Genomic DNA, 24,848 nt, shown 5'->3' with positions numbered 1-24,848 from the left:
GTATCAAGTTTGCCACAGAAGATGATGGATATCCTTCATATCAAGTATTAATATTTTGTATTATTACTCTTAAGCAACGAAAAAATGTATTCGTTATTTTAAAAAAATGCTGCACATGGCATTAAAAACATTGCGTTAACGAAAGGTTTATGAGTAGACTGCAAGTACCTTAAATGCATCATTATGTTTACTGACCGTCTATTGGTTCGTAGCACTACAACTCTTGTCCAATCACGGCACAAAGAGGGAGTAGTGTGCGCGCTCCACCTTGTTTCGATCACGTGATACGAGCTTACGAAGATGGTGGAAGTTTCTTCTTCCTTGAAGTGAAACCCCCAACAGAAACCCAAACATCCTGGTGAGCGAAGGCTGGGTGGACACTTTAGATACAGCGCGTTAGTTTTACAGCTCCTCGCTCGGACTCCGGTAAGTAATGGGAGCCAATAACTGGAGTTCTCATCGGTGATATTAGCTTTTTCCACAGCCGTTGGACTTTGGGATTTCCAGCCAGCCATGATGATGACACAAGCTAGCAGGCTAGTAATTAGCCTGGGCTGGGATGGCACCAGGCTGTCAATTCTGGTGGCCAGCTGACATTCAACACGTACTCAGCAACTCTAGTTAAAAAGCCACAGCGGCGAACATAACTAAAAGTGGTCAACTTCATGGCTTTTGACTTTGGCAATCAGGACATACTGTACTTCTTTCTCCGGCTAACCGAATTAGCGTTAGCTTGTTATCAATTCCTAGTTGGATTAAATTATGTAATCTTACGAACGTTTCTTAGCTTAGCATCCAAGACACGGAATGTGGAGGTACATTGAGTAGTTTCTTCTCAGCTATGTTCTGTCATTTGCGAAGGAAGGTGCGCCACACTCAATCTGATATTTTAGTAGTTCGATTAAATCTTTACGCTTAGACGTCATGGAGTCATTTCTCAGTACGCTATTGAGGAATGTTGAAGTGATTTGGTAGGAATTTATATTATTATAAATGGGTTTGTGTCAGTGAAGCAGTGAAAAGAAGTGTTATTAAAGGTATACGGAAGCTTGTTGACTCTTCGGGAAACTGACTGTACCTGTCAAACGTCACTGCTCCCAAGTGCCCTCCATTAGCAAGCTGTCCTGACCGCATAGTTTTCTCTTTTGACATAATTGCTTTGTAAACATAATGCAAGAATGACGTTTACGTTATTTTGTGCCCTCAGTCGCAATTGTTCTCAACAGTCTCCGATTTTTACTTATAATGACGGTTTTTGAGTATTGTTTGCTTGAATCGTAATATTAGAAAACCCATTTGTCCCTTTTATCTGACAAAGATTTCGTGTTCGTCATTGCGACGGTATGTTGTTTTGATGTGCTGCATTGTTTTGCCCTCTTAGTCATGATGTAAACAGCGTGTCCATGTGATTTAACAAGGTGTTAGCAACCTTGACAATAGAAGTTCAGCATATAGTAATGAAAAGCTCCTCTTATGCGGTTTTGGTCATACTGTTCAAAATAGTTGGTTCATCTGCAACACCACAGCACTAACAGGCAATAGTTGAATCAGTCTGAGTTCAGATTAGTTTCAAGAAACCCCAGATGCACTTTGTGAAATAGTGGGAGATGTTGCTTAGCTGAAAACACAAAAATCCAGTTTAGTATCCAGGAAATACACTCATCCATGATACACATTCAGCCTACTTGCAAGGATGCAAAGTCAGCAATTATAATGAATTATTGACTGAGACCAGTAGCCAACGTGAAAGTTTACCCGGGAGCTCCTCACTGTCTCCTGCTCTGCTGTGTGCGTAGACTGTTGGATGAGCTAGAGCTGAGGACCCTGCATTATTCAGTGCCACACTGAAGTAACCACAATCAAGAAAAGATCACAGGGCCTGCTTCAGAGCTTTCGGAGTTCATATACTGTTGACATGCTTATAAGCAAACAGTATAACTGGCCCTGGCAACCTTATCCTCAGAACCAATTATTGCTGTTGTCGGTGTATTTTTGGCATGAGCTTTATGTAATTGCTCTCATGTATTATATAAATGAAATTGTGATCTTAAAGTGAAGACTGGTGACAAAGATCACAAGTTTTTTTGTTAGACCCATAAGATTTTCTTTTACAGCCACCTTACAGGTTTCACAGCCTGCAGTCCTGGCCTTTGCCTCCTTTTGTGGTCTTTTATTACCTTCCATGATGACGCAGCATTTAGGAGATTTTTACTGTTGCTTGAACTGATATTCTTTTTATTTTGAGTTTACCGTCAGTCTGTTCCCTTGTTTCGGACGTTTAACAGGTCATTATACTGTTTAGTGTTGTTAAGGATGGGATCCTGAAAGGAAATACAATTTTTTTTTTTTTTTTTTTTTTTTTTTTTTTTTTTTTTTTTTAATAATATATAAAATGTAGACTTTCTACTATTCAAAATGACTCTCCAGGTGATGGCATTATTTAGGTAGAAGTCTTTGTACAAAGGAAAAAATATGTATGCATGTTGCTGATGTCCTAAGTAGGGTGTCCGTTGAGCTAAGCTAAGCTAACTTGTTTGCACAGAATAAGAATAGTGATTTGGCGTATTTCTTGTTTATCTTAGACTTTGAAGATAATTGGGTAAAGGCTGCTTGCTTCAAGCCAAACCCAGTGAAAGCATTTGCACAGGAATATAGGAAGAAATATGCATTAGAGGTAATTTGGAGCCCACAGTTATGATACTTTTGTGTCAGCTATGGAAGATGTACGAGCTTGATGTGCTTTATGCATCTTGCAAGGTTCTTATAGTGACTGACTGTTATAGCTTTGACTGCTGAACTGCAGCTGATTAAATTGACTAATTGATTAATTCAGTTTTAGTTGCAACAAATGTAGTCTCAGTGCACTTTACAGACAGGTGTTGGAGCGAGTTTTCCATTAATCAAATAGTTAGTGGTTTGTTTCCCAGCTTTGCCACCAAATGTCTGTGACTGTGTATGAATGAAAGTCATTGTGTACTATTTTAATCTCAGATGTTGCACATTTTAAGAGTATTTCAGTAAGAAATATAGTTGCAGTATAACTCCTGTAGTTAATGAAAATTTGCTTAAAGCTCTGATATTTTTCTATTTTACTGTACAGTGTAGATTTGCAGAGATAATTTGTGAAATATAAATATTTTTAATGTAGTGTTTCATTTTTTTTTTTTTTTTTAACCTATTAATAGTCAGAAATCAGTTCAGCTCACAATGTAAGCTAAATATATTTGAGCTAAATGATCTCACCAGTATGGTGCACATCTGCAACTTACAGATGAGATCATTTAGTCATATCTGTATGAGTTCTGCATGATTGTCACCAACCTAATGATGTGTTGTCTACAGGCCTTTATCTCAGCCCTATGTCATGGCCAGTGGAGCCACCAAGTCGGGCACTTCCAATGGATACCCTATTAGGGCACAGCTACAAATCGTTGGTGAGTCTTCGGTCTTCATCAAGAGGTGAAGACCGACACACAGAGGTTAAAATAAAAGTCAGGTTGACTTATTTTATTTCTGAGCATTCAGATAGCTGCTTAAGTTTTTCAGATGTTCTCATTAGTAAAAATCTGTGCTTCTTGCTATTACTGCATATTTTTACTACCAGTTAAAAAAACAAAATTTGTATGTTTGCTCATTCACAAAGAAAGGAACAGTCTCTAATTGTTATGGTAATAATAGAGTGAGAGAATACCAACCACAAAATCCAGAACAAACTGATTTGCATGTCATAGAGTGAAATAAGAATTTCATCCCCTACAACCACACCACAATTCTGGCTCCCACTAATTACAATCAGTCATTCAATTATATTTATTATATTCCTGATCTCAACTCATATTGTGTATGAAGCGCACCTCTCCACAGAATCAATTTCTTCCATTCCAACATATCCGTCACCACGGGCAAGACCAAAGAGCTGCCCAAGACGTCAGCTGGGTCGTAGACATGCACATGGGTCCGTGAATCAGTCTTCCATCATGACAATGTCTCAAAACATACTGTCAAGCAGCACATTAAGGTCACATAGTGTTCTAACCAGTCTCCAGACCTGAATCCTGTAGAAAAATCTGTGAAGGGAAAGAAACCTCAAGCTGCCAAGCGGCAGCCTAGAAACCTAAAGGGTTTAGAGTTTTAGCGTTTGGGACTTTGTTTCTCTTCATTAAAATGACTGTCCATTTCTTTGTAAGTAAACTTGTAAATTCAGCAGGGGATCAAATAATTGTTTCCCCACTGCCTTCATACTAGTATTTTGTTCCTAAATTAAAGTTGTAAACAATTTATTTGTTTTGTTTTGGACTCCAACATCTGACTGCTCATTTACTCTATGTATTCTCCCTGTTTAGTGCTATCAGCAAAACTGAAAGAAAACAAGAAAAACTGGTTTGGTCCCAGTCCCTATGTGGAAGTGACAGTCGACGGCCAGTCCAAGAAAACAGAGAAATGTACCAACACTCACAGCCCCAAATGGAAGCAGCCGCTCACTGTGTGAGTCAGTCTTGCCAGGATTACTAGACTCGTATATTAATTCATATCATAGATACTCCTATGCCATACTTCTATTTTATTATCCATAAAAGGTATTTAACTCGAGCCAAACCTGTCTAAATAAAACCTGTATTTAAATTGCAAATGTTTGAATTTATGAGAAAGGATACAGAATGAATTCTAATGTTTAAATGTGCCCATAAAACATCTAATAGCCCACTTACTCAGATAGATGCCATAGACTGTTTATTGTCATAAATGTTACTACTTATATTTTCAGGAAACCAAACCAACTGTGTATTTACCAAATCCTCAATTTTGTTCATCTGGATGTAGCGTTTTCAGAGGGAGAAACGAAACAACTAGAGAGCAGAGTAGAGTAATTGCATCATTCACAGTTTAAAAAGATAGATCTGTATTTATCTTATGTTGCGACAGACCCTTTTCAGTCCTCTTCTTGCAAACAGGAGGTTTGAACAGTAGGTTAATACAGCTGTGAGATGACCATATTAAGGATATCCCCTGTTTTTGACATCATACAACATCTAAAACCCTAATTTTTAACTCACCAGAACTACTTGTACAAATGCTGACCTCATTATTTGAAACTTTGCCCATGTTTGTATAAATATCCATATGAAAATCAGCAAAAGCATAAAGGGCACCCTTTAAAGATTCTCTAAGCGTCTCTATGGAGTGAGAAATATTCAACTATGTTGAAGGAAAACAAAAGTTTTGGCACTAATAAAATGATAGTAGTTTATATTTGTAGCTTATAAAATATGCATATCAAAAAGAGAGCATATAGTAAATAATGCCTGTGCTCCTCGGTGAGAAGAGCATCATTCCATTGTTCAAACATTTTTACAGCCCATTTAATGGCTATAATCCCTAGATACTGCATTAAGTGATTAATAAAAACAGTGTGGTAATTTGGGTTTTGGCTCAAAGGGAGAAGTGTACCATGCACGATTACTGCTGACTGCACTATGCGGTAAGACAAATCATCATTTCCCCAGCAAACTGTCAGTTTCTCTCATGAGAATATAAAAATAGAATTTCACTGAAACTGTGCAATTGTTTTTCGTGCATACGCTCTTGGGCTTGGTTTTCATAGAGTTTCCAGTTTAAAGAGAAGTTTAAAGACCTGTGTGTTTGGAATTGGCTTCCATTAGCAGTTACAGTCCCACACAGTTGGGAGAGTGTCCTGTGCATTTACAGGACTCCTGTTTCCAAGAATGCACTTCACATTTAATGCACTCACACCACTTCACTTCCTGCAGTAAAAATATTCACACATTTAGCACCCCCTTAATTTTAGCCTATCTAATGTCTCCTTCTATGCAAAGTGGCCTTCTTATTATAGAACCCTCCTACAGTTTCTTTTAGACCAACGGGGGAAGCGTTATTATATAACAAGTGTTTACTATGGGGTGTAACCGGACCCAGTCCACATATCCACTGTCTCTTTTCCTGGTGACTGTTAAACAACTGTCGTAGTGACGGTCATGGACACTCACTGTCCCTGAATAGCTTTTGAACTTTATTGTCTGTGGTTCGCTTTCAGGACAACACAAAGATTTTTGCTGCTCATACAGACAAAGTGGCTTTCACTGTTTTGCTTGGTAAAACAGTTGTCAAATAGATTGCAGTGCTGGGAATTCCTGAGAGTAATTGGTTGTTATTTCCTATATTTGTAATTATTGATGCTTGTAGAACTTATCATTGGGAATTGTACTTAACACAAATGTTAGATTGGAGCTGTAAAAGGTTTTAAGACTCACACAAAATGGTATTCACTTGACATTGGCTAGCTAAGGACTTGTGATTGAGAAGTGGAATAAGAACTGCTTACAGATTTATTCATTTAGACAATGGAAAGTCTATAAAAACACTATCAGCACATATTAATCTGTCAACCTGGTTGTTGAAATGCTGTACACGGCCATGAAGAACTTTCCTATGTTAGCTTTTCAATCGAAAAAAGCATGTTTGTTTTTTTTCTTTCTCTTTTTAGTTTGTTTTTTAAACTTTCAAAAGTAACTGTTTCTAAATATATTGGTTTTCACAGGATCGTAACTCCATTCAGCAAACTAGTGTTTCGTGTGTGGAGCCACCAGACCCTGAAGTCAGATCTGTTGCTAGGGATGGCCACGCTGGATCTTAGTGAAACACTCAAATCTAATGACATGAAAAGTGAGTATATATGACACAAAGGGAAAAAAAGGTTCTTGCATACAAGCGGTGCGTTCTGCCTTAAAGGTAGAGTAAGGAGTCTAGTCATTTGGGTGGGGTCAGAGTAGAGCTCCTGTACTTCCACACTACAAGGAGCCAGCTGAGGTGGTTCAGGCATCTGACTAAGATGCCTCCTAGGTGAGCTGTGTGGGGACATGTCCAATTGAAAGGAAACAGCTGGGAGATTATGCTTCTTGGCTCTCTGAGGAATACCTCAACTTACCCCTAGAAGAGCTGCAGGATGAAGCATGTTAGCTTGGTAAAAACAGTGTCTTGTCACTCTGAGCCTTGCCTCAGAGTTGACATATATGATTATAAAGATATATAATTTAGTAAAATTTTTGCAAAGGGATCAAATATAGAGAATAAATTTTGCAAGCATCTGATGACAAAAAAAAGGGAAACCCTCAACCCTTTAAATGATGTTTATCACATACAGACGTTTGCCAGTGATGAAGCAAGATGTACTCAAAAGTACCACAGAAAGTGTAAATTAAGTCCCTGTTTTACGAATTCTTGTGCATTAACAAAGAAGTTTGATACACAAGTCAGACAGCTGTGATAGGCTCCAGCACATAATAATATGCAGCGGAAAATCAATGAATTGACTGATCCAGCAAATAAGATCCTGGATACAAGCAGTAGAAATGCGCTTTGGCTAACCCAAGTAACACAACAGTTGCACATAGAACAAAGGAGATTGCTAAATATAAGAAATTATATGTGTAGACAATTAGACAGTAGTGATTAACTAGTAATTTTCTACTGCAAAAGTAAACTGCTGCAAGTATGAACCACATCACTTCCTGCCCACCAAAGTTTTTGTCAGATAATTTCCTCCTGTCTGTGTGAGTTGATGCAGGTTTACATGGTTTCACTGCAGCACACGTACATACAGAAAGAATTTCAGAGTGCTTACAGATGTGGTTTATCTGACTTACACCCAGTAAAACAATCAGTAGAGTATTCCATTTATAATCTTTGTCATCTGCTTGTATGCTGGAAGATTTTTGGTCTGTTTATCTTTTTGTTTTTCCCTCATAAAGACCCCATTCAGTTCACTGTGCGGTCATTTTTTTTATTTTTTTATATGCATGGACCCTGTCCAGCAGAGCAGAGCTAATGACAGGGAGCTCTGGGAGCAAATCAAATGTCAAGAGCTGACTTTGATATCAGAGCAGGGAAACACATGCTGATTGCCATAACTTTGTAATTTAAATATTCAAGATTTCATGTTTGAAATCATTTGTTGTGTTTGTTTTTTGTGTTTTGGTGTTGTTTTCCACCTCAAAAATGAACCTTTTCATTATTGTACTAGGTACAATATTTAGCCTTAACAGAAGCAGGAAAACAGTCTTTTAAGTAATCTTTCTCATTTAATTAAAAAATGTATTATAATATATAATTACATCTCCTGGCGGTGAGCAGGGTAAACTGCTTCTGTCACTGTGCTATCAATAAATGGTTATAACAGTACTTTTATATTTCTTTTTGTTAGTATCCAGTATGTGATCTCAGGAGGCTTACGGGGGGCAAAAAGTACTTTTTTTTTTTCTACTATGAGTGTTGTATAAAATACTACTGTGTATTGTCGGTTAGAATTTTTTTAAGGGACATTATACCACTGGCTGAGGTAAAGTTTGGTGGCATCATTAATGGCAAGGTTTGTATTTCAGATGCCATAGTAGCACTGACCATCGTGTGTTTCTTGTATGTAGTTTCTGAGGTGGTGCAGACCTTACAACTGTGTGCAGACAGGGACGAGTCAGACGTGGTGGGGGACCTGTCTGTCTGCCTTGACGGCATGACTGTTGATCCTGATATGTTCGCAAAAGCAGAAGCCGACCATCACAGTGAGTCACAGAAGAGCACAAAGAGGAACTTACATTGGAAGCATGTGAAGTTTTTCATTTTATGTTGTCATTTTTTTGTTTTATTTTACAGGAACTTTGTTTTTTTGTTTTTTGTTTTTTTGTTGTTTTTTTACAACTTTTTTTTTTTTTTAAACTGAAAAAGGGGACTGAAGATATTTTGACATGTTTTTTTTCAGAAGTTCAACTTTTCATCCATATCAGCAGTACTAATAGCAGAGTTCTTAATTATTTGACTGGTTATGTTACATTCTAACAGAATCTCTCATTTTGACTCTTTTTCTCTTGCATGCTTTTATTTCAGGTACATCAAATGGGGAGTCGCAGCCAAATGGTGATCATTCCATAAGGTACAGTACATCTTCCTGTCTTTAGTCAAATTCTACCAGTGTCACATTTCTGGTTTCTTCTTTTTTTTTTTTTTTCTGCTTTGTTTATCAGTATCCACCCACCCTCCTCCACAGGCACAGTCGAGACAGCTCTCCGGCTGTGGACAGCATAGAGCACAAGTCCTCTCCTAGTGGCCGTAGATCAGTAAACAGCACAGGGTCTCCATCGGTATCTTCAACAGGGCTGAGGCCTGTTCGACCACCTAGGCCATCTAGACCTCCGCCTCCAACCCCACGCAGACCCACCTCTTCACCAGGTAAGAGATTTAATGAGTGAAAACTGCTCTAATCTGTCAAGACACTGAAAGTATGAACTAAAGGAAAACGAAGAAGAGACACTCTTTTTCTATACCCACTCTCTACCATCATTCCAGTGTCAAATATTTAACCCAGAGGTAGATCTGGAATTGAGCCAAAGCACAACTTGCTCTTGATATGTTTGTACAACCGGTTTCCTTAAATATGAGCTTTCTTCATGCACAACAACACAGAGATGCACAATAAGATCATTTCTAGCTAAATCCTCTCGCACATGCGCCTTAATGATCTGTTATAATCATATTAATTCCACAGTTTTGTTCTTGCACTCCAAAATGGGGCCGATTCACACAATTATTGATTGGCAGCTCAAAATGAACTTTATTTAACTTACAGTGTTCCTTGTTTCAACGATGCAGTTCATTCGCTGTCTGAAACGAGGCATTTTAAGTTAAGTTTCTTCTAATTGGCTGGCCCTCACCAGTACAAAAAGATTTGAACAAAAATGCTCATAGTTAGATCCATGTCCCTAAGGTGAATATTTTAAGGAAATGGTGACATCACACAGTAGTGACATTCAAGAGCAGACAAAACTGTCTTAAAATGGGTTTAGAGCAGTGTGAAGCCTGTTGAAGCCTTGTTCATATGCTCTGGCCGTGTTTAAAGTGAGGATCCACCATTTTCTTTCTTCAGCATCTTCCAGCAATGGCTCTGCTGCAGCAGACTGCAGCGACGGCCAGTCAGGTTCTGATACCCCAGTGCGAGCGCCGGCCTCGGGTCCCTCATCAGCCCCAGACTCAAGTCCATCATGGGGCTCTGACAGGAACTCCACAGTGGCCTCCGGTTCTGGAGCTGCAGCAACCAGGCAGCCGACCAGCACCATCACCCCTGCTGTCACTCCCAGAGTCCCCGCAGTCAGCACAGGACCCTTGCCTCCTGGGTTGGTGCTCATTTTCTAATTCTTGCAGAAGAACTGAGAGAGGTTTTCTGTACAGTCATAAGTCATGAATGTGAAAGAATGGAAACGATTATCTAATCTCCAAAGCCATGCTAAGCAATAATAGTGCCCAAGCCAAACTACTAATTGCTAAAGCAGCTGACTGCGCTGTAGTATAAATAGACCAAGAAAAGGAAGCTTCATCCAGAGAAAAAATGCTTAACTACTGAGGAAAAAATAAAGAAAAGGGGCTGTTGCTTAGCCGTAAATTAACATTTTCTAAAACAGAACAGAAATACCTGAAAAAGGCAAGGTCAGATGAGCATTTATATTCCATTCATCAATCTAATGACACATTAGATGACGGAGCATGCCGAATATTGTAAAGATAAAAAAATCAAACAAATAATATGCAAACGTGAGTGATAAATGTGAGAGCAGTTTTTAGCATAGCAGAATCTTCTTACTGAAAAGACAAGGTGACATGCTACTTGTTTGTCTGTTGAGAGCAGATATGCCTAAACAGTGAATGACTTTATCTCACATTTTATATATTAAACATGGTTGTGACGATCGTGGTCTTTTTTTGGTCTGGCTTCATCCAGCCTGTAATTCTGTAAACATCCCTTTCTGAGCCCTGTGCTCCTATGACGACATTGTGACCTTCACTGGCTGTTAGCTGTTTTTCTACTAGGATGACTCATGTAGAAAATGCTAGAAATTATAAATCTGTACATAATCTGCTAGAGTAGTGTCTTGCACCATTAAGAAAAGTGGCCTGAACTTTATCATTGTTCCTTTTTCTAGATGGGAGCAGAGAGTGGATCAGAACGGCAGGCTTTATTATGTTGATCACGTGGAGAAGAAAACAACGTGGGAACGACCTGAACCACTGCCCCATGGGTAAACAAAAAAAACCCTCTTTCACTACGATTTTTCTTAGAAAGTCATCTCTAGTGTTATTGGACTGTTATAATAGTAGATACTGGTAATATTCTTGTTGTTCACTTCGTCCAGTGATATATTTGTCATGTCCTGTAGCCTGGAAAAAGTGTATGGTTTTTCTGTCATTAAAGCATTTATTCCCCCCCCCCACTTTACACCTTCAGCTGGGAGCGTCGTGTTGACCAAATGGGGCGGGTCTACTTTGTTGATCACATGACACGTACCACCACATGGCAACGCCCCACTGTGGAGACAGTGCGCAATTATGAACAATGGCAGCACCAGCGAAGCCAGCTGCAGGGCGCTATGCAGCAATTCAACCAGAGATTTATATTTGGGGTGAGACATCCTCTTTATCATGTGATGCATTGTGTTGACTTGGATGGTAATAAGCTGGAATATAGTGACTATAGGTGTGTCTCATCTGTGAATTTACAGTCTTGTAATACAAATACTAAATGCAAAGAAAAGCGTCTGGACTTCTTTAAGTTGCTTGAAGATGTTTCACCTCTCATCCGAGAAGCTTCTTCAGTTCTAAGGTCAAATGATGGGGAGTCCCAGATTTAAACCTAGTGGGAGTGTCCCCCCCCAAAGAGGGACAAAAGGACCCCCTGATGATCCTCTAATCGCCTGAGCCAAGGTGTGAAAATGGGTGTGGGTCCCAATCAGCCAGGGTTTCGGGTGAGCTCATTGTGAAACCTGGCCCCACCTTATCATGCGAATTCCTGAGGTCAGATGGCCCAGGATGTAGGTCCTGGGCCATCTGACCTCAGGAATTTGACCTTAGAACTTAAGAAGCTTCTCGGATGAGAGGTGAAACGTCTTCAAGCAACTTAAAGAAGTCCAGACACTTTTCTTTGCAAGCTCCTTTGACTACGATGAGAACCTTCACAGATTACTGAGAACCTTCACAGACACAAATACTAAATGATTAGGAAATCGGATTTTGATTGAAGATCGATTGAAGGATGCAAGTTGAGAAAAAAAAGCTAGATATCTTTCCTTTTCTTGAAGCATTTTACACGAAATATATACATAAGTACTGTGCTGGATATAGCTTATAGTTTACTTTATGTTGCCATATTTCTGTGACATTGCTATTAATGGAAAAAGGTGGCTCACTGCTTTTGAGATGTTACTTTGGCCCTGTAGTTACAGGCCTCTTGCTCTAATATAGAATAGAATAGCCCTTTATTGTCATTGTACATGTACAACGAAATTGTGGGTGCTCCACGCCACCTGTGTCAGAATAAAATACAAATAGTAGACAGCAGGAATAAGCGGGGTGTGGGGGTACGGTGTTTGTTAACAATCCAAATGGCCCAGTGGAAGAAGCTGTTTTTGACTCTGGAGGTGTGGGACCAGATTGACCTGAGGCGCCGGCCAGAGGGCAGGTGGGTCCAGGTGAGGTCAGCGGACATGTTGGTGCCCAGAAACTTGAAGGTGGAGACAGATTCTACCTGTTCTCCATTTATAATGAGAGGGGAGTGGACCTGTGACCTCCTGCCTGCCTCCTGAAGTCCATTATGAGTTATTTTTGTTTTAAGGTCGTTAAACCTCTGGTTATTTTATAAGCAACACGGGGACAAGTTCTATGCCTCCACCCGTACTCTGACTTTGTTTGGTGGGTTGAAAACACAAAAAGATGCACAGTAGTTGGGATCGCTGTGCCACTGCATATGTCCTTACACGCCACTATCTTAAAAACATGCCAAGCTTGTTAAACACAAAGCTTGGCATGTCTGTTATGTCATACATACAAGTGAACACGCTTCATTAACGATCATCTTCTGCTGTGTAGGCCCAAGACCAGGCCACAGCCACTCAAAATAAGGAGTATGATCCTCTTGGGCCTCTACCACAGGGATGGGGTAAGGTCATAATGACTTTCTAATTTAAATACAAAAGCTTCTGTCACTGTTAACTACAATTGTTGCTAAGAGACATCCACACAGGAAGCCATTTGCTTGTTGTGCAATGCTTTGTTGCTGATAGTGTTTTACCAGCGGACATTCAAGGTTCCAGTTGCTGAGATGAACTCTCACACTCTCATTGGAAGTGGCTTAAATCACATATTGTTCTCATATTTTCTGTCACATTTGGATTTTTCATTGTTTTAGCATTTGAACATCAGTTTTCAACATTTATTGTGACTGTCTTCTGGAACCTGTTGGATTATATTCGATGTCTACATTGGGGACTTTTTTTCTAGCAGTAGCCTGGTAGCTGCTGAGCTGCCAGCCCTGATATAAAGTGTTATATCATGATAGCCACAGCAGGATTTATTTTTATTATTTAATATAACCCCTTTAAATTAAGCTATCTTTATATTTGATTAAGGTAGAGATGTTTGTAGCATGAAAAAGACACTCGTCCCTAATTTCTCAATAATAATAAAGTTAATGAATTCAAAGGTAGCTATGCTTAATTGTGGCTTTTGCATTAATCTATTATAATGTAAAGTAAAGATGGAGTTAGGGTAGGGCAATATAATGTCTCACTTTGTGTGCTTGCAGAGAAGAGAACAGACTCCAATGGCAGAGTTTATTTTGTGCATCACCCTACACGGTCAACACAGTGGGAGGATCCAAGAACACAGGGGTTAGTGTGTGTTTGCATATTCCACTGTTTTTGTTATCAGATAAACATAAAACTTGTATATCTGTAATGTGTTTTTTGTTTTCTTTTTGATAACCTTTACTGAGAACATTAAACAGGAAAAGGTCTAATGTCGTTTTTCAGTTTGCTGAATGAGAAGCCCCTTCCTGAAGGCTGGGAGATGCGCTTCACTGTAGACGGTATTCCTTATTTTGTCGACCACACCAGGAGAACCACCACCTACATCGACCCCCGCACTGGAAAATCCTCACTGTATGTTATTCCAATGCATTCTTTTCCATTCTCCCAAAATTTTAAGGCTTCAGAAAGATATAGAAGACACAGTCACATTGGCTAACTAAAAGACGTACATTCTTTTCAAAAATAGTTTTATTGCTAATTACTGCCATAATGATACTTTGTAACAGAAGCAACAAACATGTCTATATCTCAAACCATCTTTGTGTTCTTCTAAACATAATCATCATTCTTTTAAAAGACATTCTGAGTATTTTGGAAACAACTACCAGGTTTTATCTTAATAGTCTGGTTTGACCGAAGAAGGTACTAAAGAAACACAACAACAAAAAGCTGTGCTGCTATATGAATTTGTTTCTAAAAAAACTTATTGGTTTGTCTTTGGGATTTAGTTTTTCCTTTTAGTGGCCCCTTTTTAACTATCATTTGTTAGTGACATGTGATCTGGATTCACTGTCAGTGACATTCTGGCTGCACACAGTCTTTTCAACAGTTCTGCGTGCCACAGATAAGTAAGCAAGTGCGTTTGGGTTTCCAGCCAGAGAATACAAAAGACTGGTTTAATGTTATGCAGAAAGTCATTCTGGTGTGCTGCTAAGCTGTTACTGAAACAAAGGCAGGTACTTGAAGACCTTTTTTGTTTGTTGTTGTTTTTTGTTTTGCTTTTTTTTGGGGGGGGGGATCAACATAAATAGTTTAATTTCACAGTTGATCTAGCATCTCACAAGGTAGCTTTGATATACCTGGTAGTTATGTTTCAGCTGATTTTCAGTCATATGTGTCACTGTCCTAAGAATCCCTCTCTAATTTTAGAAGTCGTGACGCATTAGCCTGATATGACTAATGGGTCACCTAGTCTCCTACAGCATTCTCAGTCCTGATAGTTACTGAGTTGAGGCTTGGGTCTGGTTTTTTCATTCAGGTGGAAAAACCAGTTTGGGTGGAAGGTGATGAGAATGTGGTTATGTAAACTAAGATGAACAGTGGCGAAATTCACATGTTTATAACCTTCTCGTGTACGTTTTTGTAAGTGGATTGCTTTTTTAAAATATATTTTGCAAGGACATTTATGTGGGCGATCATGGGAGTGGAAGCGAGTGTGAGATCGAAATATCTGAAAGTAATATTTAAGGTATTAACGAATTAAATGAAACTCTGGTTTTTCCTTCTTTTTTGTCACAGTGAAAATGGACCCCAGATCACCTATGTTCGAGACTTCAAAGCCAAAGTACAGTACTTCAGATTCTGGTGCCAGGTGGGTGTCACTACAGGAAAGGAGAGTTGTTGTCTTTAGAATAAAAATCTGCAGATTCCTGGCATTACACCATATCCACTGACACTATGTGGAAAATGGATTATTTCATATCTTTCTAATGGATCTCTCAAATTGCGTGATGAAACAAAGTAGAGATGAATTCCGTTTAGTCAGTCATAAATTTATTCACGGTGACTGATGACCTTAGGTTAATTTCAACTCAATTTGTTGTTATCAAGTCTGAACTCCCACAGTCTTCGATGGATAACAAAAAATCCCAAGTCATCATAAACAGGGGAGTGCACTGTTTTTGCTTTATTTAGTGTGCATGTGTAATATTTGTGTGCGTACCATGTTAAATAAAAAAACGTAATCCTTCCTTTAAGGCGAACCAGTGAGTCTTCACTGCAAAATTAACTGTTGCTGGCATTTTTCTTTTCTCCAGCAACTGGCGATGCCTCAACACGTCAAGATCAACGTATCCAGAAAAACCCTGTTTGAGGACTCCTTCCAGCAGGTACAGCAACCACCTTGAGCCACACTGTTCATTGTATTTATTAATGCATAATAATGACAAAAGTGCAGGGCATAAAGTAAGCAGACTGTAAAATTCCTAATTATGATACTGGGGTATTTTGTTTTAGAATAATAGTGATTTCACAGGTGGTATATCAGTCTGTTGTCTTTGTTATAGATAATGAGCTTAAATGCTCAAGATCTGCGAAGGAGGCTGTGGATCATCTTCCCTGGAGAAGAAGGGCTTGACTATGGCGGTGTTTCCAGGTTAGTTATGAGAGGTCTCAGAATTCATAGCATAGAACTATTATTGGGCTGCTGCTGTCATTTTTATTTATGTATTGGCTGGATTTCTCATCCCACACTCACTTCTGCCTTGTCTTCTCCTCACTCACAGGGAGTGGTTCTTCCTGCTGTCCCATGAGGTTTTGAACCCGATGTATTGCCTGTTTGAATATGCTGGTAAAGATAACTACTGTCTTCAGATCAACCCAGCCTCCTACATCAACCCTGACCACCTCAAGTATTTCAAGTTCATAGGACGCTTTATTGCCATGGTTAGTCACTTTCTCATATGCTGGTTTTAAAGCTGTAATGGCAAGTAAGATATTGTAAGAGTCACTGTAGCATTATTTATAACAGTAAGGTGTTTCTCTTTGGCTCTCAGCGAAGGCAGTCGCACTTTTCTCCTCTCCCTTATTTTCCCTGCTTAGCTCCTCATGTCCTTGTCTTATCTCGTGGTTTTTTTTTTTGTTGTTTTTTTTTTTTGTATTACTTTCCCTGGAACACACTCTCACAGTCTGTTTCTAAAACCTAAAGAGAATTATGGATTTGATCAACTGGTCTCTGAATGCTATTGACACCCTTTTCTCAACGAGAAGTCTGGGCTCGGGAGAGCCCGAGTGCCCTGGAGGGACTTTCCCTGCCGGATACACAATGGACGGGTGGCAGACATGGAGGATCGTGTGCCTGGCGGGACTGTCGATCGAGGACGCTGAAGATATCTACCTATTCGGAACCATGATAACAGGGTTCTTGCTGATCGGAGCTGGCTTGGTCCTGGCTTATCGGAGAATTAAGAAAGCGGAACTGGCTGTTCAAACCCCCCCCAAGGCTGCCCGCTGGGATTGAAACGATGGGACGAGGTGCGGCTTCTCAGGTAGGGCTCACTGAATGCAGCATGGTTAAGAGCTTGGAGGCGCTAACGGCTGCAGTGAAGGCTCATAATAACACCTCTGAGCGTATATTGGATTACATCAGGGAAGAATCCACTCGGAACATCACCTCTGGGCGGAAGCTGGATTACATCGCGGATCAGTTGGCTGCGGTCATGAGGTCTCAGAATCTGCTCTGTGAGCAAAAGACTGAAAAGACCACGGAATTGAAGGTAAATAACATCATGGAGAAACTCGCAGCTATCCAACGGGAGATTGAGAGACCAGTGTCTGTGTCGGAGTGTTAAAACAGCTTGAAATTCTCATGAGTTGTTTGTAAAAGAAAAATCACCATTATAATAATGCGGCTACCCCTTCGGCGCCAGCTGTGGGCTCAAGGCCGGAACCAAACAAAAACTCCCTGATAACGACTGTTGAGTCTGTTCCTTCCCATTCCATGCAAGGCCACCTGGGTTGGCTGGTAGACTGTTTACTTAGCCTGGCAGGGCAAAGGACACTGTCTCAGCTGAACTATGGACACGCACACACATACACTTACACTGATAAGCACACACTCATCCCCCTCCCTTTCCAAACGCCTTCGATGCTTGTTTCCTGCGGGGGAACACGTCAGGTCTGTGTGACGCGCTGGGATGGTAGCGCTGTGCAGGGCGGCTGCTGTGTTCACTTCGGATTACTCCTCACCCCCACCCAATCCTGTGGCTTGTCATGTCCTTCACAATGTTGTGCTGTGGACATTTTTGTGCTTTTTGTGCAGAGGAGTTTTTTTGTTTCCTGTTCTCATGCTGTCCTACCATGGAAGCACAGCATGAGTAGAGGTCTCTCTTTTTCCTCTTGTACTTTCCCATTGTAGTGTACATTTCAGTGTTTTTCTGTAACGCTACCGATCTCCGACTTGTATCCCCATGTAATGTCTGTGTTGTGTGTGTAAGGTCGGGGGGGGGGGGGTCCCATTTCACTGCAGGGCAACCTGCATGTGGCGAATAAAGCTTTGATTGATTGTGTGTAATAATGATGAACATGCATTTCCCCCTCAGGCTCTTTTCCATGGCAAGTTCATCGACACTGGTTTCTCACTGCCATTTTACAAGCGCATCCTCAACAAGCCGCTGACCCTCCACGACCTGGAGTCCATTGATCCGGAGTTCTACAACTCCCTCATGTGGATCAAGTGAGTTCACAAAACTACTGTGTGTGTAAAGCGGTTTGAGAGACGATGCATTCTTAATTATTCTCATTCTAAATGAACTTGTTGACATTTCTTATTACAAAGTTACTAATACATTAGATTGTTTATTTCTTTGTATTGGTGTGTATCACCCTGTACATCTCAGGTTTTATTTATGAAGAGAAGAGTAACAGTGTGCTTAATGTGCTGCTCGTGTTTATTTGTGTGGAGAAATGACACATCACTGCACTTTGTTACACTAACTCATTAATGAAACAAGAACTGTCCCCCAAACGGCAGGGGCTGTAATAAAACTTTGATGTTTTATGATTTTTTTTTATTACAATATGCTGACGTCAGCCTGCTGACAACGCGCTGATACCTGACCTTTGACCTGTGACCTTGAAGCACATACAGTCTAAAATGGTTTATTTTCTATCTTTTTCACCCACATGATTGGGGCAGAATTGGCTGAAATCTTTTGCTTTTATAAGCTGTAAAAACGTGAGATTTTTAAGATGTATTCATGCAGCGTGTGATTTCTTTTGCGAAACATTATGGGTCCATTTTGACGTTGGGGGGGGGGGGAGGAGTAACCATATGTCCTTTCATATTGCACTGGTCAACTTGGGCGCTAAAAATGAAGGTCAACCCAGTTGCTCACATCCCCAGAGACCCTGTTATTGGGAAGTTTGAAGAAAAGAAATTGTGGGTAAAATAAAGCTTTTACTGCTTTTCACATTTTGTGGGGCCTTGACTTTGATCTGATAATTTTTTTATTTTATTTATTTATTTATTTATTTATTTATTTTTTACCAAAAATTAAATAGACTCAAGCTGTCATGGGTTTTTACCATCACATAATATCTTGAAAACTGTGGATGCTACACTGCTGACAAACAAAACAAATTAAGCCGATTACATATTTCCTGTCTTTGTGGGGACAGCCAATTGAAACGATGCTTCAAAACCCCCTCAAGACAAGTACTGAGCTCAGTCATTTGGGATTGCAAAGTCTAGTCCTATTAAGTAATATAACCTACAAAGAACTGGAGGAAAAAATCAGTGAAATCTTATCTAAAAAGCTTGAGAAGAAAAGTGGCTAGACTTGAGTGTTTTTTGAGTACGTTTCACATCTCATCCGAGAAGCTTATTCAGTTCTGGAAGTTTTATATTAACTGGCTACAGATGACATAAATATTTTTATGCCATCATTAATTGTCAACAGAACCCCAGCACAATGATCAAAACCTCCATTAACATCCTGCGGTTAGCCAAACATCTCATGTGATTTTTAGTCCTTTTTAGTCACATGAATAACTTTGACTAGTATCTCAAAACTGAATTTGCATTTTTACAAAATAATTGATTCCATGTTCTTCAGTCACTTTTAATTACCTTCTAATGCTAATCACACTATTCAAGCTTAACATTTCCTGGGGAAACCCTGAAGAAAATGTTCTTAAAATTGGGCCTTGAGTAGCTCTAAATCCCCTTAGGCAACATTTTAGCTGGATGAGCGGAGGAAGAAATGTCGTCAGTAGCATTAATAGGTCACTGAAACGTGTTAGTCTTTAACCCTTGGTCAGGTTTTCAAATCATTCTTGGCTGCAGCAAATTTCCTGTGGTGTTAGACTCTCAGAGCTTTAAGTGTAGAATGTGTCATGATAACGGAATAACATGACACGGATGAAAACTTGTTGTAACAGTAATGCTGCAGGGACCTTGTTGCTCTTTAGGGATAACAACATTGAGGAGTGCGGGCTGGAGATGTTCTTCTCTGTTGACAAGGAGATCCTGGGGGAGATCTCCACCCATGAGCTGAAACCAGGAGGAGGTGACATCCAAGTCACAGAAGAGAACAAGGAGGAGTACATCAGGTGGATTTCAGGGTTTTCCATTTAGTTGTTAATTCAGATCATTGTCATTTATTATTATTATTATTATTATTATTATGTCAATTCAATATAAGGCTCATATGACATGTTTATTAAGATAAGAGTTTTTTTAGGTTTTAAGGTTGGGCTTGTTTGCCTCTGCAGGCTGGTGGCAGAGTGGCGCCTGTCCAGAGGAGTAGAAGAGCAGACACAGGCTTTCTTTGAAGGCTTCAATGAGGTCCTCCCTCAGCAGTACCTGCAGTACTTTGATGCAAAAGAGTTGGAGGTATGCTTAAAGACAAATACTCAAGAATGGAGTGGGCGGTATACTTTTTGTCTTAATGAAAATGTATTCCGTCCCAGGTCATGCTGTGTGGTATGCAGGAGATTGACCTGGTAGACTGGCAAAGAAACACCATCTACAGACACTATGCTCGCAGCAGTAAACAGATCGTCTGGTTCTGGCAGGTCAGTGTGAAGCCGAAGGAGTGACTCATTAAACTGAAGTGTATAATAATAATATGATAATATGGTCTTTAATCTTTCTTGTGTGTGTGTGTGTGTGTGTGTTTTTTTTTTTTTTTTTTTTTCTCCTGCAGCTGGTGAAGGAGATGGACAATGAGAAGAGGATGAGACTGCTGCAGTTCGTCACTGGTACCTGTCGCCTGCCAGTCGGAGGCTTCAATGACCTCATGGGTAAATATTGCAGGGATGACCATTTGAAGTGCCAAATGATTCTACATGCAGCATGACGCCAAAGGATAACCTACAAAGTTTTGTTGGTGGTTTATTTCAGTTGTATGTTTGTTCTCATGGTTAAGATTTAAGCCATTTGTAGCCTTTAGCGTGTTAGGTAGGAAACTGTCAAATTATTGCAATTTGTTTTGAAAGTTCACCTTTTCTGTAAGGATCAAACTTAACAGTGAGTTGTGCTTCACCTCATAGGAAGCAACGGTGCTCAAAAGTTCTGCATTGAGAAGGTGGGAAAAGAAAACTGGCTTCCCAGAAGTCACACATGGTGAGTTCATACAGAGGACTAAAGAAACTACTGGGTGCGGATGGATGATAATGGGCATACACCTCACACCCCACCTCATGTAAAAGAACAGAACTGTTTTGAGTTGCAGAAGTGTTATGGACAGTGTTGAAATAACTATGGAGACAGTACAGTTTTCCAATTGGGCCTGGATATTATGAAGGCAGATTTACAACCTACTTCAGAGTTGTTTCAGCTGTCCTTAAACTTCTTTAGTTTTCATCCAAGCACACAGCTCCACACTGACATAGGCTCCCTTCAGAATCAAGCTAGGTTTGTTGTGGTAGCACCAGAATCAACTTTTCAAGCTAAAATACATTTTTTTAATGTTCATTTTCCAGCTTCAACAGACTGGATTTGCCACCCTACAAGAGCTACGAGCAGCTGAAAGAGAAGCTGATGTTTGCCATTGAGGAAACGGAAGGCTTTGGACAGGAGTAAAGAAAACCAGGAGGAGCTGGGTGCAGGAGTCTGGAGGAATGGAAAAAACCCCACCAGTGTTCAAATCAGGGAGCCTCTTTAGAATAGGCAGGAGTTTTTGGGAGTTTGTGCTCATGCATGCACTCACATGTGTAGTACTTCTATGGGAGCATATGCTAGACTGTTGCCTGCATGTTGTTGGGTTTTGGGCACGGGCCCTGCACACTGCAGTCTCAGCAGGCCTCTGCACGCCTGACAGCTTGGAGAAATTTTTGTATCGTTTCAAACCAAAACACGGACGCTGCTCCCGTCTCTCAGAATGTGCACCGCTCTATGCCCGGTGAACTCGTCCTCTGTGACATCTGTTTAACAAGACTGCAGGTTTTTTGTTTTGTGCTTTCGACTCATATGATCATGTCAGGTAAGAAGGAGGGGTTAAACTGAAAACATCTTGACCTGACGGAGCACAAGAAGTTCCAGGAGTAAAACCTTTAAAGAGATTGAGAGGGTCTGCTTTTTCTTCTAAAACTGACGTGAGAGTCACCAAAAATCATTTTTAAATTCTGTTGTTTTAGAATCAAACTCACACTTTGATCTGCATGTTAATTATAACAAGACCCTTTTTTTTTCTCAAAAGTAGTGCTTCAAACTTTTACTAACAGACAATCCTGGTGCTTCAGAGAGATTTGGCCACATGCCTATTTTGTGTTCCTGCTTCTTTAGTATTTGATCTGGGAATCGATTCGATGATTGTGAAAAGTGTTGTAATCTCCATTGTCTTTAGTGGTGGGAAGAGTGGAAGAGAACTTAGAGGCCCTAGTTTTATAGGGCCAGAGTTTGCACGCTGTGATGTGTGATGGGGGACACTGGATTAGAGTATCCTGGGGGAGTCTTTTAAGTTATTCATCTCAGTATCAGCTTTAAAATGTTTTCCAGCTTTCTCCTTTTATTTCACGGGATAGTCTTGATTAAAAATTAAATAAATTAACATCCTGAGGAAATCCTTTTTAGTAATTAATGAATCGAGATTTGTTTTGATGCTATTTAAAGTTAAAAGTTTGAAAACAAGACACCAAAATCAAGTCAAACCAAATCAACTTTTAAATGATAATGGATATTTTGAATGCTCACTTAACAGCTTGAAAATAAGCAGTTTGTAGCTTTTTGTACACGTGTAGTATTTGAATTGGATCGAGCTCTTTGCCTTAGTTGAACTTTTACAAACCCTACAGCGAGAGACAAAATGAAAGAGACAAAGCGTTTTGGAATTGAAAAAGGTTGAATTCTGTCTTCCCTTTTCCACTTAGAGGAACATTTTACCTCTAAATGCTTTTAGCAGAGAAAGCAATTTGTAATTCTATAGTTTGTGGATTTGGGTAATTCTAAGAAAAACAGAATTTTAAAGCTGTGCGAGGCATTGTACTGCTCCAAGGAAAAAAAAATAAAAGTCATGAATTCCTGGGAAGAAAAAGTCTGAGATTAAAGTGGTAAATTTATAAGAGGGGGAGGGGTGAGCCCGGACTTCAAATTCAGACCCGAGACGACACCACCTGCTGGTTCGTGCCTGCAGTGTATCACAGCTGACAATTATGGTCACAAAATGACCTTCTCATTATAAACATCTGCACTTTGAAGATACTCGGCCTATGATTCAGGCCTGTTCAAATGAAAACAACATACAGACCGAGATGCTGTGATAGTTGTTATCACAGACCAGCACTCTGTAATGTGACCACTTCTTACCAAAACTTTTTTTTTTTCTTCTAAAATAACCACTTTAATCTCAGACGGGATCTTGATTTTTTTTTTTTTTTTTTTTTTTTTTTTAAATCCTGCATTATTTTTAATGTCATGATTTTAAGCTTTTTGTTTTGTTTGTTTTTTTCTTTGAAAATGATAAGTCTTCCATAGCTTCATATTCTTAATTTTTTTTTTTACCTTACCTAGAATGCATTACGAAAGTGAAAAGGTGTGTTTGTGTGTGAGAGAGATTCTTGCTTCACCTTCTAGGTTATGTATCATGGAACAGCTGACTTGGGCAGATTGTTGTATTAAAATGTGAATGCACAAAGAAACCTCCTGATGCTTTGCCAAGGTGGTATCCAGAGTTGTGTGTGTGTGTGTGTGTGTGTGTGTGTGTGCGCGCTGAGGTTGGTGTAGTTTGGCATCAATCATATGACATTTAGAGCAGCAGGTAGTGTGGGTTCTCATTTTTAGAGCGCTCCTTTGAATGATTCAGGTTACACACTTGAAAGACTGTTGGGGGCATTGGATTCAGGCGGTGTTAGTCTAATAAAGCACGGCACTTTCTTTCCCAACACCCCCAGCGTGTGCGAGTTCCATCCTGCTTTGTCTGTACCCCTGGACTCACCGTTTCCACGTGCATGGTGAGATCATCTGTCATTAGCCTTCAGGTAGCCTTATTTCCACCCTCGGGCTTCAGGCATGCCTTGTTAGCAGCTTGAAGCCGGCAGAGATGATCCACCGCAGGTTGCTTTATGCTAAAGTGAATACTCTGGACTGCACCAGATTGAGCTTGGGGGGGGGGGGGGTGTCACGTGGCCTGTTTTTAAATAGTCAAGTGTGACCTCGGCTAGGACAACAACTACTGAGACAATGCTAGCATAAAAACTGATGAATGTATCAAGATGGAAAGTTGGTCTAGTTGCCTATTTACAGCTTTGCCTCAGATTGTTTTCCCTGATGCAGGATGACGTTTTGATCTTGTTCTGGGTCGATCGCATATTAAAATCTTGGGAACATAGTTGAATAGATATGTAAATATTAACTGCTTCTTTTTTGGGTTTTTTTTTTTTTTTTTTGGTCTAGAAGCCTCCATATCCAAATAAACCACTGTCACTCCCCTGTACATGAAGTTGTAAATGGTGTCAATAACAAAGTTTCTTTTTTAAAAGAGAGGTTTTAAAAAGAGGTTTATGTTAACACTATTTTCTTTTCCCTGTTTAATTTCTGATGTATATGAACGATGTGTAATATAGATAATGCCACCTTAATAAATTAACTCAGAAATGTGTGTGTGCCTTTACTGGGATGCAGTTGGTAAAAAAGACATTTTGTATCATCTTGTTTATCACTTTGATTTACTTAGTCTTGCTTGCCCTGGCAGGTTTAAGGACACAGTTGTGGTTTGGTTCCTTATCCTCTCTGATATGATAAGCATTTTCTCCTTTCATGTGGTGTTTCACTACCCACATTATCAGGGTATTTACTATGCCAGATGCATCCTGGTTGCTTTTTCCAATAAGCAAGCTTGCATGCTTTCTTGGGACTCTGATCTAAAATGCAAATGCAGTTACCCAACAGCAAGAGGGTCAAGGTCTAAGTGAGCGCGAGCCGTCTGTTATAAACTGCTAAATCTACCCAGGCATATGCAAATTGTAAAGGCCGATGCGTGACCCACCTGT

The 24,848-nt window shown here is 39.9% G+C and overlaps 2 protein-coding genes across 4 annotated transcripts in view; one reads left to right on the top strand and one right to left on the bottom strand.

Annotated features, from left to right (window-relative positions):
- Positions 1-8,587, bottom strand: part of calcrl2 (calcitonin receptor-like 2) — a 44,780-nt gene extending 36,193 nt beyond the window's left edge. Inside the window, exon 1 of the mRNA XM_040013633.1 lies at positions 8,583-8,587. The gene's annotated coding sequence lies outside the window, so the exon portion shown is untranslated. The remainder of the gene's footprint in view (positions 1-8,582) is intronic.
- On the top strand, positions 227-24,455 carry itchb (itchy E3 ubiquitin protein ligase b). 3 transcript variants are annotated; one of them, XM_040013632.1, is made up of 24 exons: positions 227-358; positions 3,343-3,434; positions 4,344-4,485; positions 6,557-6,681; positions 8,439-8,573; positions 8,896-8,941; positions 9,056-9,237; positions 9,932-10,178; positions 10,983-11,078; positions 11,285-11,459; positions 12,922-12,991; positions 13,637-13,721; positions 13,863-13,991; positions 15,159-15,231; positions 15,677-15,748; positions 15,926-16,014; positions 16,145-16,304; positions 17,960-18,093; positions 19,830-19,970; positions 20,133-20,253; positions 20,331-20,435; positions 20,567-20,663; positions 20,913-20,985; positions 21,345-24,455. In XM_040013632.1, the coding sequence occupies exons 2-24, from the start codon at positions 3,365-3,367 to the stop codon at positions 21,442-21,444; spliced, it is 2,667 nt and encodes an 888-aa protein (XP_039869566.1). In that variant the 5' UTR covers positions 227-358; positions 3,343-3,364; the 3' UTR covers positions 21,445-24,455. The 3 variants fall into 3 exon arrangements, with proteins under 3 accessions (XP_039869566.1, XP_039869565.1, XP_039869564.1); XM_040013631.1 differs by having other exon boundaries at positions 266-426; XM_040013630.1 differs by lacking the exon at positions 227-358 and having other exon boundaries at positions 3,384-3,459.
- The last annotated feature ends 393 nt before the right edge of the window (positions 24,456-24,848 follow it).

This window comes from Simochromis diagramma, unplaced genomic scaffold (assembly GCF_900408965.1).
Source record: "Simochromis diagramma unplaced genomic scaffold, fSimDia1.1 OVJJ01000705.1, whole genome shotgun sequence".
Lineage (NCBI taxonomy): Eukaryota > Metazoa > Chordata > Actinopteri > Cichliformes > Cichlidae > Simochromis > Simochromis diagramma.
The sequence above is the reverse complement of the archived record's forward strand: the minus strand, read 5'-3'. Positions and strand labels throughout refer to the sequence as shown.

What these genes read in the sequence shown, in the direction of transcription:
- itchb (XM_040013632.1), top strand. Translation starts at nt 3,365, where the DNA reads ATGGCCAGTGGAGCCACCAAGTCGGGCACTTCCAATGGATACCCTATT. An exon ending in AGCAGAAGCCGACCATCACA is followed by an intron (nt 8,574 to 8,895) that starts GTGAGTCACAGA and finishes CTTTTATTTCAG; the next exon opens with GTACATCAAATGGGGAGTCG. An exon ending in TAGGACGCTTTATTGCCATG is followed by an intron (nt 16,305 to 17,959) that starts GTTAGTCACTTT and finishes TTTCCCCCTCAG; the next exon opens with GCTCTTTTCCATGGCAAGTT.